Source organism: Oryza glaberrima, chromosome 3 (assembly GCF_000147395.1).
Source record: "Oryza glaberrima chromosome 3, OglaRS2, whole genome shotgun sequence".
Taxonomy (NCBI): Eukaryota; Viridiplantae; Streptophyta; class Magnoliopsida; order Poales; family Poaceae; genus Oryza; species Oryza glaberrima.
In genome coordinates, this window is record NC_068328.1 from 28346944 (window position 1) to 28359844 (window position 12901).

The window sequence follows — 12901 nt, forward strand, 5'->3', positions numbered from 1 at the left end:
TGGTATAATATGATATGGTACATTTGATATTTTGATAGATACGGCGTACATTATTGGTAATGACATTTTAAGTACACTGTTCAGTATTGATAAACATAAAGAGTTTTACTAGTATGGTAATGATAAATGAAACTAACATGTTTACCGAACTTAGCGCAAAATTGCAAATGATACGGTGCGGGTCTGTCTGCCGTCGCTAATACATTACTGTTTGTTGACTGCAACATGGGCCCACGTATTATAATTAAGGCTATGCTCGTACCCTCATTCCAAAATAAATCAAATTAAAATAGAACGTGACTTTGTACTTAACAATGTCACATTTCATCTTAGGTTAATTTATTTTGAAATAAAGGGAGTACGTGGTACATATATGTTCTATACATTTGCTAGATTATATACTTGTATAATCCTCGTGTTTTTTTTGTTAAAGAATTGTTTTGCATCGTGCAAATTTGAAACAAATTATATTACCGCTCAATTAAAACCGTGGTCATGACTGGTGATACACGGCGCCCACACAAACATGAATACATCACCAGCAAATCAAGACGCGCACGCTGCAAACTGAGCGGCTTTCTTGACTACTGATTATTAGTACTGTTGACTAATACTAGCTCTGATACAACATGCTGCTCTTTATACACAGAAATACAGAACATAACTCTAGCACATTGCTTAAGAAATGCTAATTAATTACACCGAGTAATCTCTCATCATTATCCAAGGATCTTCTCCCTAATTACCCCATTTAACGATTATTCTATGATGACGGCGGAAAGATCAATCTCGTTAATTAAACTGTGGGTCACATTGCAACGTCTTAGTCTTACATTCTCACTGGCTAATGGGAGAAATTAAAGATCCCAAGGTGTCTGGAGTTGGAGTTTGGAGATATCCCTATTGGAACAGAGAACCTTCTCTTTGTTTACTTGTACTTGGTTAGAAAGTTCTATGTGACAATGTCACTTTCCATGATGAGTATCAAGGGTAATAAAAAGGATTAGTAAAAAAATGGGTGAAGTTAGTGGTCACTGTCTTGGCACAATCAGCTCAAATGATAAAATTAGTTCGATGTAGTTACCAGCTAGGAGTGAGTAACTAGCTATATATGGGCAGCCAACCTCTATCTATTCCCTACTAATCCATTTCATCACAAACGATTTGTGTAGCTTAGTGTGGTGCTAACCACTGTGGTTAGTGGCTAATTAGGATTAGCAGAAATGGCGCTAACGATTAGGGAGAGGCGGTTCCCGCAGCTGCACATCTCGCTCGACCTCCCCTCCTGCGCCGGCGCCGCCAACTTCCGGGCCGCGCCGGCTTCGACGTCGGCGGCGGCGGCGGCGAGGGCCGGCGAGCTCCGCATGTCGGACTTCGACAGGGTGGCGGTTCTCGGGCGCGGGAACGGCGGCGCCGTGTACAAGGTCGTGCACCGCCGCACGTCGGCGGTGTACGCGCTCAAGGTGCTGCACGGCGGCGTCGGAGGCGGCGACCACGGCGCGGCCGCCGTCACCGAGGCGGACGTCATGCGGCGCGCGGCCTCGCCGCACGTGGTGCGCTGCCACTCCGTCGTGGCGGCGGCGGCGGCTGCCACCTCCTGCCCCGGTGACGTCGCGCTCCTGCTCGAGCTGGTGGACGGCGGGTCGCTCGCCTCCGTCGCGGCCCGCGCCGGGGCGTTCCCGGAGGCGGCGGTAGCGGAGGTGGCCGCGCAGGCGCTGTCCGGGCTGGCGTGCCTCCACGCCCGCCGCGTCGTCCACCGCGACATCAAGCCGGGCAACCTCCTCGTCAGCGTGGACGGCGAGGTGAAGATCGCCGACTTCGGGATCGCCAAGGTGGTCCCCCCGCGCCGCGGCGGCGAGCACCGCGCGGCGTACGAGTACGAGGGCACGGCGGCGTACATGAGCCCCGAGCGGTTCGACTCCGAGCTCCACGGCGACGGCGCCGACCCCTTCGCCGCCGACGTGTGGGGCTTGGGCGTGACCGTCCTGGAGCTCCTCATGGCGCGCTACCCGCTGCTCCCCGCCGGCCAGAAGCCGAGCTGGGCGGCGCTCATGTGCGCCATCTGCTTCGGCGAGCTCCCGCCGCTGCCCGACGGCGCGGCCTCGCCGGAGCTCCGGGCGTTCCTCGCCGCGTGCCTGCACAAGGACCACACGAAGCGGCCGTCCGCCGCGCATCTTCTCACCCACCAGTTCGTCGCCGGGAGGGACGTGGCGGCGTCCAAGCTCGCGCTCCGGCGGCTAGTGGCCGGAGCGTGAATTGGCAGCGCCGCCGCCTCAGGCCTTGCACTGAGATTAGCCTAGTTACTGACAAATCATATAATTGTATTCTCTCCATCTCACAATATAAGAATATAGTATTGTTATGTACATGTCCTTTTTTCACGAATTTAAATTTGAATTCGAATTTAACACTTGCTGTAACTTACTGAAGATGATTGCAGCATTTAACTTCATTTTGTATGTGGTACTCTGTACTCCATCCGTTCTAAAATAAACTAAAATAGTATAGAAAATGTGATACATCTAAATAATACGAATCTTAATGTTGGTTTAATTTAAAACGAAGAGAATATATGTCAGTGTCATCAGCCATTTGACGCATGCATGCTCTGGCAATTGAATTTCATTTTGGGGGAACTATATTATAAGAAAAGAGAAGGTTAATTCCAGCCGCCTCTCTGAAAATGCTATCTTAATTTCTTCCATCTTCAGAGATGCAATCCTTATCTGAAAACACGCATCAGGTTTCAGATATCAGTAGTCCATTGAACATATTACATATCCAAGAATTATATGACGTTGCATTGACGCGTTAATTAGGGTGAGTTTGAGGAGAAGAAGATTGAGAATATTAGAAAGATACGTAAAACGAAGTGAGTCATTAGTGTATGATTAACTGAGTATTAACTATTTTAAATTTCAAAAATAGATTAATATAATTTTTTAAAGCAACTTTCTAATAGAATTTTTTTTAAAAAAAATACACCGTTTAGTAGTTTGGAAAGCGTGCGCGTGGAATACGATGGGCTTTCTCACCTAATTCCCCAATGAACGAACGCACCCTTAGTCATCATCAAGCTGTATATCCGCGAGATCCGATGATGTCATTTTCAGCAAAGCCGTCACCTGTTACGTCTCACGGTCCCTTGGCTCTTCTCGCCGTCAATCTTGCAGATAACAAACTGACACTGATCGCTCTCACTACTGGTACTACCCACCAACCCTAATTGCACGTCGTAGTCAAAGTAGAGTTTCATCATTTGTTTATTGGCTTAGGCTGTGTTTAGTTCAGCGTAAAGTTTGAATTTTGGTTGAAATTGGAGATGATGTGACTGAAAAGTTGTGTGTGTATGACATGTTGATGTGATGAAAAAGGACTGAAGTTTAGATCCAAACTTTAGATCTAAACACAGCCTTATTAGCCGAAATCGTTTAAATTTCAAAAATTTAAAACTAAACTTGATTTTAGATTTTGTCACCATACTCAATTTTTAGTCTTGACTTTTAAATTACTACTACTAACAATATAGATATGAAAGTTTAACATATAAGTTAGTTTTGATTGCTTCGTTTCAATTTTCTATTGCTTATGATGGTACCTCGACGGATTATTTAGCAGCGGCACTAACAACCCACCGGATCGACGGCTAAATTCCATCGAAACTTCCACGACGAAGTATGCGATTGCTATCATTATTCAGTCGCTAGCAGATGTCACATCGTAGCCTAATCAGTAGCGCAGTTTTAAGTACTGCATGCACACTGTCAACGTCCGTGCCGATGAATCATGGGTTTTGTCGCGCGCCAGTTAGTTATACTACTAACTCCGTCTCAAAATAAGTACAGCCGTGGATATTCATGTCCAACGTTTAACCGTCCGTCTTATTTAAAAATTTTGTGAAAAAATTGAAAATATTTAGTCACACATAAAGTACTATTCATGTTTTATCATCTAATAGCAATAAAAATACAAATCATAAAAAAATTTCAAATAAGACGAACGGTCAAACGTTGAACGTGAATAGTACAAAACTGCACTTATTTTGGGACGGAGGGAGTAGAGCAATACAGTTAGTTAGTTACAGCTTACACGTGTCAGGCCGTGAGACGCTCCATGACGCATAGAGCAGTACGCAGGTCCAGGATATTATCGCTTGCAGTCGTGGCACTGAAAGCTGACTAGAAGTACTGACTAGAGTAATTTAACTAGTGATGCTTTGCCTTGATATGTACCTTACTTATATTAATAAAAACAAGAACCTGCACAAAAAACCATGCAAAAAACGAAAATTACAGTCAAATTTATCAAAACCTTTTTCTCCACCGCATCCATCACATCCAGGGATATTCCACATTTTGTCAATCCTATCACCAGTAGAAGAGAGGACAAACAGAGAACCAAGTAAAATCTGAGCGAACCCCTATTGCACAAGGGTTTTTGAAGGTCGTAATAGCCATCCGTCTCAAAGAACGATCCACAGAACCGCTAAAAAAACATCGGCGAAGCAATGTCCCAATCTCGAATCAAATCTCTACTTCTGCGTCGCGATCCGTCGATGCAACCACAACCCTCACAAGCCCTTCATCAGTGTCGAATGGACCACCCGTAAAGCATAGAGAGAGAGAGCGCACGCTAGAGCACCGTCATTCCATAGAACACCATTATCATCTCTAGCCATGCAACAACACCATGGACACGAAGCCCATAGCCAATCACACCCTCATGAAAGAAATCACCGATAGAAAATCCACAATCACCACCGCCGTAACGATAACATGAGAAGACAAAATAAATTATTTTGCAAAAAACCTAAAGATCTACTGGAAGGGTGGACCCCCCCCCCCCAATTGAGATCCCCTGCACATGCTGTGGGGCCCACATGTCAGCCTGCAGACCTGTGCCCCCCCTCCCCCTCCTTCTCCCCCAATCCCTTCTCTACCAGCGGCTTACTAGAAAGAAGACCTGTGCCCCCCCCTCCCCCTCCTTCTCCCCCAATCCCTTCTCTACCAGCGGCTTACTAGAAAGAGGAAGAGGGACCAAAGGGCAACAATGCTAGTCTCTGTGGCGTTAAGGTTTCTATGTGTGTGCTCGCATTTGGTGGGTGCAGGGAAGAAGTTTTTAATGGAATGCCTTGATCTGTAAATATAGTGGAACATAACAAATTTAGTAAATGTGTTGGTTTATAGTATAAAGTTACATCAGTCCTCTTTTACACATGTTTTTTCATCGTGCACTACAACACAATTTCTTTTTCACGATATATCCTAGTCATATCAAAATTTTGACATTATATATTTCATAAACATTTAAGTTCAACTTCGACTACTATAAATTGTAACAGAAAAAATAAATCTAACTATAAATATATGCATATTAGTTAATTTAGTTTGTTTATTTGTCATAACTTATAGAGATCGAATTTGAACTTATATGCTTGTAGTATGATATATCATATATTAATACAACTTTTTTTAAAGAAAAGAATAACTATTAGATGATACGTAAGAAATATGGTAATATTCTCTTTCAGGGGATTAAAATCCATTATATTCTGCGAAAGGGCCTTTAGCCTAGTGGTTACAAGAGCCTCGGTAGCATCTAAGGTCCTGGGTTCGACTCCCCATGGGAGCAAATTTTCCAGGATTTAATGGTATTGTGCTTTCAGTGCGTTGTGAGTATCAGTGGTAGGTGACGTACTCGTCGACAGTGAGGTGCCTGTGGTGACGTACGTGCGTTCATAGGAGTAAGTGCGCGTGCGTTGTGAGTATCAGTGGTAGGCGACGTACTCGTCGACAGTGAGGTGCCTGTGGTGACAGCGAGGCGCCTGTGCTGACTTTGTCAATCTCAAGGATTTACCGGCGCAGTCTTCGAAGATGCTCATAGGGGTGAGTTTGCGCATACGTTGTGAGTATATGTGTTGTAGTTCGCGTAATTCGGAAAAAGAATCCATTATATTCCCACTCAAGTCTGGCAATAATACACAGAACGTACATAGTGTCTCTTCAACCCTCCATGTGTGCGTGTTGTTTTTTATCGCAGCCTCTCACAAGTGCATAATAATTTAACTAAAATTATTCCACTGAAGAAATCTTAACATTCCTGATCATTTCCTACTGTCTGGTATGGCTAAACTGGTAAAGAGATACTCCTATCTACTTTGCTTGACACAGAGGGATAAATTAGCTGGCAGAGAATCTGATTCAATAACACATTTGGAGATTGCAACCACCGTCACTAACAAACACTGCATCTATAATGAAAGGTGATGTGTAACTTGTAGATTTCAATAGGTAAAGCTCAATATAGAATGCATAATAAATGCAGGAGATATTTCCCAAGACAGAGATTGCTTAAAGGTAATAATACGACTGGAAAAAGAAAGACGATAGATATACTGATGATAGAGAGAGGTTGAGTCAGCAGGTCAGTGTCAGACTGTCAGCATGGAGAGCTGCGTTTTGAGTTTAATTAGCACAACCATGGAGAAGAGAAGATGATGATGATGAAGAAGAAGAAATGTGAGGCGCCGTAGGACGACAGGCACGACCGTGATCAGGAACTTTATTTAGCACGCCAATCTGGCCGAGATTTGCTGGGTTTATGACCTTATCAGGACACTGTTTCGTTTGCTTTAGTAAATTAAATTAATCATGCATGTTCATCATGGAATGTTCATCGAGTAGCAATTAAAAAGAAGTTGTTGTTGGCTATCACCAACAGTTTGTTTTGTATTTTGATCTGCACACATGTTCTGATTTTTCACCCCTGCACCAATTAGATTCTGCCACTTGTAAACCGGTTAGATTTTGCTTTCTGAAGGTCCATCGAATGGTATTTCTATGAAACTAGTTTTAATTAAACTGATTTAGTGTTGTAGATGTTACTAACTTTTTTATAATTATAATTAAATTTAAAAATGTTTGACTATAAAAAAATGGTTAAAACGACTTACAGTATGATGAAACGGAGGGAGTATTTGATTACAAAATACAGACGCAGGAGGTGTAAACAACTAAACACTATTCCATTATCTTAGAAAAGAATATAACCCTGGAGGATCTATAAATGTGACTATACTCTTCACTTGATGTATATAGCTTGTAACGTCGCCTAATCCACTGTGGCGCAGTTTGGGTTTCATAATTAGTTAGACAAGATGCAGTTTGTCAACAGATAAAACTCCTAAAAAAGGCCTGATTGGTAACACAGGGAATTTCTGAAGAAATTCTGGACACATTTGAAACACACGAGCTTAATAGAAAATTGGCCAGTTCAGATAGGATTAGGAAATATTGTCTGCATTTCATTTTGACCTTGATTATTTCCCAGATTTGGGCCTTACACATGTAGCTTCCGAATATCAGAGCACAAATAGTTCTGAGATAACTCACAGAAACATGTTCTACCATAACAAGAGGTATGCCTGGAAGTCTGGAACAACTTTCATTTCCATGTCTAACACTGAACAAGTAAGCCTTTCAGTGGTCTATAACAAAGCTGGAAGAAAACACATGGGGAATTTCTAAAATTTACATCATACTATAGGCAATAAGCTCAATATTTTTGCTACCGTGCAGCGGTGAAAAACAATCTTCTATATTGGACATGAACAAAAGAATGACGTGCAGAGAAACGATCACCATTGGATTGTGCAGATCACACAGCCTGGAGCTTCTGCTCATCCACAGATTCCAACGGAAGAACTGCAGGCTCCCATGAAGAGGGTTCATCAAGATGGATCTTGGCATAATCACTTACAAGCCCATTCCTCTCTTCCCACATGATCGCTTTCCTCTCCTCTTCGGCCCTGTCTACCTTATCTTTGGTCATGGAGCTCATGTCACCTGCCGCCTTGGTTACCATGCCAAATGCGCTTGTTAACCAGGAAGCACCAGCTGAGACATACTGGTTATTCATGATAGCAGAGCTTGCAATGCTGGCTTTCTGCTCCGCAGCCGCTAAAGCGGACTTTGTGAGTTCTGACACCTGATAACGATCATCCACCTCCTTGACCTTGCTACCAACAATTGCACGGCCCAAACTGATCTTTTCACTCACGCCATACTGGCGGTCTAGAGATGCGACAGTAGCTGTAGCATTGGACAGTATGTTGTGACGCTCGTCAAAAGATCTTGCTACGTTCAGAGCATCCTTGCTGAGGACAAAGCCCTTTGCCAACATGCTGCTCACAACATCCTCTGCCTTCCTGACTACAGATTCAGCAGAGGAAGATTTCTCTCCCTGTTCATACAAATGATGAAATTCAGACAAATGCATAGAAATGGAGTACCAACAAGTACAGCAGGAAGTACTTTGGTGTCCCATGATCGGAAACAGTTCAATATGCAGATAAAATGGTTTTAAAATCTAAAATGGCATCATAATTGATTTGACACATAATGGATGCATTTCCACTTGACATCCAGATCTGATTCAAATAAACTGACTAATTTTGGAATGATCTTACCATGGCACATAGTTTAAAAACCCATGTTACATGATTGCTAAGAAATTTAACTGCTAATTGTCAAAACGAACAGGTTTGACTGGTGGAAAATAACATATATAGACAACCAATGCAAATGTAAGTAGTAACAGCAATATAATCCAAGTATCTTCTAGCATTTATAAGAAATCACTATGTTCTCTTATTCCACTGCTCAACTCTTGTCAACAAGGAGTTTTTTTTGGCCAGGTCTTAACCCCAAAATACTTGCCGCAAGAATAACTTGTCTGTAGAAAACAGTTAATAATAATAATAATAAATCTCTTTTGTTTGAGATACGATGTAATCATAATCCTTCCCAAAATAAAAGTAGTGATTGCTTCCGTTTGATGTAACTTTAAAGTTGAAATAAAGAGCAAGCCATTAAAATGTAACATATTCTTACTGCGGATTGTTTGCGTGCATCAGGAGGCAGTTGATAGTTCACAACTGGAGTTATGATGACAGAACGGTCAACAATTGTTGCCCCCTGTAGATGGTAACTAAAATATTAGAAATAATATATAAGATAAATAGAAATGGCGTGAGACATATTAACATGCAAGGTGCAGCAATTGCATGAGGAAAGTAGAACCAAGTAGGCAACCTTACTCCTAATGCAATGGAACAAAAATAGTTAAAAATGAATTGTTAGAACTTGAACATACTGAGAGAAGCACAGCAGTATCTGCTCCTTGTGAGTCCTTAAATGTAACATAAGCAAGCTGTGACCTTTCAGATTCACTGGTCAAGACAGAAGCAAACATTTAAGAAATACGTTTACAGCCTTCATACGTACATGGCCAATGTGACAAACAATGATGAATCACCTTTGCATCTCAACATATTCTATATCTCCAGAGAAAGAGAAGAACTCTGTGATCTCCCTTTTTGAAGCATTCAATGAAATGTTGCTAACTTTTACTGTCCTGACCTGCAAAAGGAAATCAAATAAGAGTAGAGGGGATGAGATCAATAGTGTGATTCGGACTCCAGCACAGGGCAGTACAATATGAGATTATGGGCTAGCATGATTGTACCACTCAACAATAGAGTCAACTCATTGTAGCAAACTAAATTAAGTAAATTGTTTCCCAGCTCATCTTTAACAGCAAAAGACTTTAGCCCCAAGCAAGTTGGTGTAGGCTAGATATAAAACCCAAGTTGAGCCACAAGAAACAAAAGACTTTACTACTGATAAAAATAGGTGCATGGTACTAGTTAAAGAAAACACAATTTTCTAGGTCATGGTTCCGCATGTGGATCATAAATTTTCACATGCCCCTCTCCAAAGCCAAATCTTTGGAGTTTGGATGCATTCCATGCCTTCAAATCTCTTCTAACTGCTTCCTCCCATTTCAGTTTTGGCTAAAGCTTGTCTCTTCTAGTACCATTGACATGGCTTAGGATCATAACCATGCACTGGTGCCTCATGAGACCTCAAGAGGCTATACATATAAGGTCAGCCTTAACCATTCCAGTTTGGACATTTTAACCGGATAGCAATGTGAAGCAGTAAACAGTCAATTCACAACGTTGAAAGCAAACTCATGATGTTTTCCTTATAAGCAGGGTCAACTCTCTTCTTCTAATATATAGGTAGAACTCCTACCGTCTACTGTTTCAAAAAAAAAAAAAGCAAACTCATGACTCAAACATGTACAATGATGTTGCATTATTGCACAGGACAGCCAGGTAATGCATAAAAGAGTAGCAGCTGTCATGTTACCAGGACGGATTAATTGCAAACATCAAGGATAGCATTCAATACCTTCCAACTAATTTCATGCTAAAATTGACAAAGAAGAGCCCAAAACAAAGAACATGGTACAAAGGTTCGAGCATACTACTCAGGTACATTTTTTTTAATTAACCTCTACCTGCTAGGAAATGCAGCGATTTGGAGCTTGAAGATGGAGGAAGCAGTGCCAACTAGAAGCAAGCAAACAAACTTAAGTTCAGATCTAGCAGCTCTTTTTACCACTGGAGCCGTCAAAATTACCAGCAAGGCAATAACCAATGGAGTAACAGGTACAAAACCACGTTCTTTGATGGAGGAAAGTAACTAAGTAAGGACCCAAAAATTAAAAAACAAGTTCATCCTATAGTCATCGAAACAAGATTTCCCCCAACGGAATACACCGAAAGCACCAGAATTCAGCAACGCACTGACCACCTCATATGCAGCGCACTAGAATTTCTCAGCAATGCCGATGCGGCAGTCTTGCAAACGAGCAAATTATAAAAGAGCTGGCCATCCAGGGCGCACGAAATCTACCATACTCACGTTAGCTTGCATTGTAGCGTGCCATGGAGGAATCAATCAATTAACGCGCGGCGGAATTCGCTCATCTCTACTCGCCCGCCGCCGCCCGACCCAAAATCGACCAGAATCGCCGCCAGAAACACCTCCTCCTCCTCCTCCTACGATCCCTCTCCTGCTGCCGGCGATTAACAACTCCGGCGAGAGCACCGACCAAAGAAACAAAAGCCCAAACCGCGCGTACCACCACCAATAGCGCATCAAATCCCCGTCTCGAAACAACAGCGACGAACACCACCGTGCAAGCATATCCAAAAGGAAGAGACCAAAAAAAGAAAGAGAACAGGGGAGAAAAAGGCGAGAGCCGGAGCTCACCTCCATGGCGGGATCTCGCGGCCGACCCACCTGACCCGACCACGCACGGGGGAGCAGATAGTACTACTAGCAGTAGCTTGGGCGCGTAGCGGAATGGCGAGATGCGGCGGGGACTACGAGGCGAGGCCGCGGGTGCGGGCAAAAGGAGAGAGATGGGCGAGGACGAGGCGAGGCGAGGTGTCCACGCACGGCGTGGGGGTTCTTGGATTTGCGCCGTGTCGGCGAGCGGGCGAGCGGGATGAGGAGGTGGGAGACCGAGAGAGAGAGAGAGAGAAGCCGATGAGGTAGGTTGCTGGCCACGGCACGGTGGTTTTTTTTTTTTTTTTTGGTCTCGCGACGGGGTCGTGCCGGTGGTGACCGACCGCGCGAGGTGTAGTAAAAGTTGGCACGTTACGCGGTGTCCCCGGTGGACTCGAAATAACTACACATGCAGTTTGAAAACCTAAAAATTAGAGATTTGTTGGTGTCACTGCAAATAAAGATTATTCGTAGATTTACGTATGAGAAATTTTACTTACTCATGATGATGTGGATAAATTTTAAACATTCTATTTTTTATCCAATCATATAGTTTTAGCTTTTAGGTTTCGAATGCACATGTGTGGTTTGTGCTGTGTATTTTTCCCGTAATAAATGGCAGTCAGGTAGTAAAAATGGTGGCGTCTGGTCGGATCCGATGTTCCGATTGCATCATGAAGGTTGGGGCGCTGCCATTGTTAGGTGCTGGCATCCGTTCAGATGTCACTAGCTCAACTCACTCTGTTTCTTTTTCCCCCTAACTTTTTTTGTGCTTTTTTTTCCTAAACTTTTTTGTTGTTGTTTTCGGTTGTATAATTTGTATACTCGTTTGTTCGATTTGACACACCGCCAAACTTCCTGGTATGTTGTTGTCCTGAGGTCTGCCACCAGATCTCCGGGTTGCTGGAGGAGAAAAGCTTTAAACGAAAGGCCCTCACTCATGTCCATTTCAGTACTAGCCATGATAATCATAATGAGCACTATAATCAGCTTTGTACTCCATTTGCTTTGGCCGGCTTTTTTTTTTTTGGTGGCTGGTGTTATAAAACCGGACCCGAAATCACATCAGAAACCAAACGCGGAAAAAACGCCATAGAAAATCCAAACACGATGATGACACCGAGGCACGATATTTGGTAACGGAGTTCAGCCGAGGCCTACATCTTCGGGGCACTGCTTACGGGCGCTCCTCCCCGATCCAGCAAATACAGCGCATCAGAGTTACAACAACTCATGGCCGGTCGCCGCCGGTAGCCGCTCCCTCTTGCTATGCTATGTCGCTATGCGGTTACAACAGGCACGCCCTCTATTTATGAGAGATCCTAGGACAGAGTCCGACTCTTACTCTAATCCTAATACCTATTACAACTCCAAGTCCTAAACTGTAACCGACTACGTACACATATTCGACACAAACTCTAACATCTGGACGCCAGTCAAATGTACCACCACCATCCCCCGCCGCTGCCGCTGCCGCTTCCAGCCTCGCCGTGCCATTCCAACGGCGCCCCACATGTGACATGTCCAGTCTCCAGAGACTCGACACCAGGTAGGACTCAAAAGTCAAAACGGCAGTACTCCAGCCCTTTTTTCCCTCGTTGTCGCTGCTGTGTTTTTGAAACGAGAATTCAACAAACCAATCAACCGCCCGCGAGTGCACATCACTAATTCCACCGTGATCGAATGATTGGCGATGATTGGGTTGAGTTCGTTGCAACGTGCATGAATCCGGTCGAGCCGGCGAACCACCACTCCGCACG

At 43.6% G+C, this 12901-nt stretch overlaps 2 protein-coding genes across 3 annotated transcripts; one reads left to right on the forward strand and one right to left on the reverse strand.

The window, feature by feature from the left end:
• Positions 1 to 1223: 1223 nt before the first annotated feature.
• On the forward strand, positions 1224 to 2255 carry LOC127765200 (mitogen-activated protein kinase kinase 9-like). Its single transcript, XM_052290046.1, has one exon. The coding sequence runs from the start codon at positions 1224 to 1226 to the stop codon at positions 2253 to 2255; it is 1032 nt and encodes a 343-aa protein (XP_052146006.1).
• A 5167-nt stretch (positions 2256 to 7422) lies between these two features.
• LOC127769033 (binding partner of ACD11 1) lies at positions 7423 to 11416 on the reverse strand. Of its 2 annotated transcripts, none has more exons than XM_052294729.1 (5): positions 11124 to 11416; positions 9316 to 9419; positions 9154 to 9229; positions 8892 to 8975; positions 7423 to 8241 (listed from the first exon to the last, which is right to left on the reverse strand). In XM_052294729.1, exons 1-5 carry the CDS (start codon positions 11127 to 11129, stop codon positions 7657 to 7659), a joined length of 855 nt encoding a protein of 284 aa, XP_052150689.1. In that variant the 5' UTR covers positions 11130 to 11416; the 3' UTR covers positions 7423 to 7656. The 2 variants fall into 2 exon arrangements, with proteins under 2 accessions (XP_052150689.1, XP_052150688.1); XM_052294728.1 differs by lacking the exon at positions 11124 to 11416 and adding an exon at positions 10773 to 11069.
• Positions 11417 to 12901: the final 1485 nt, after the last annotated feature.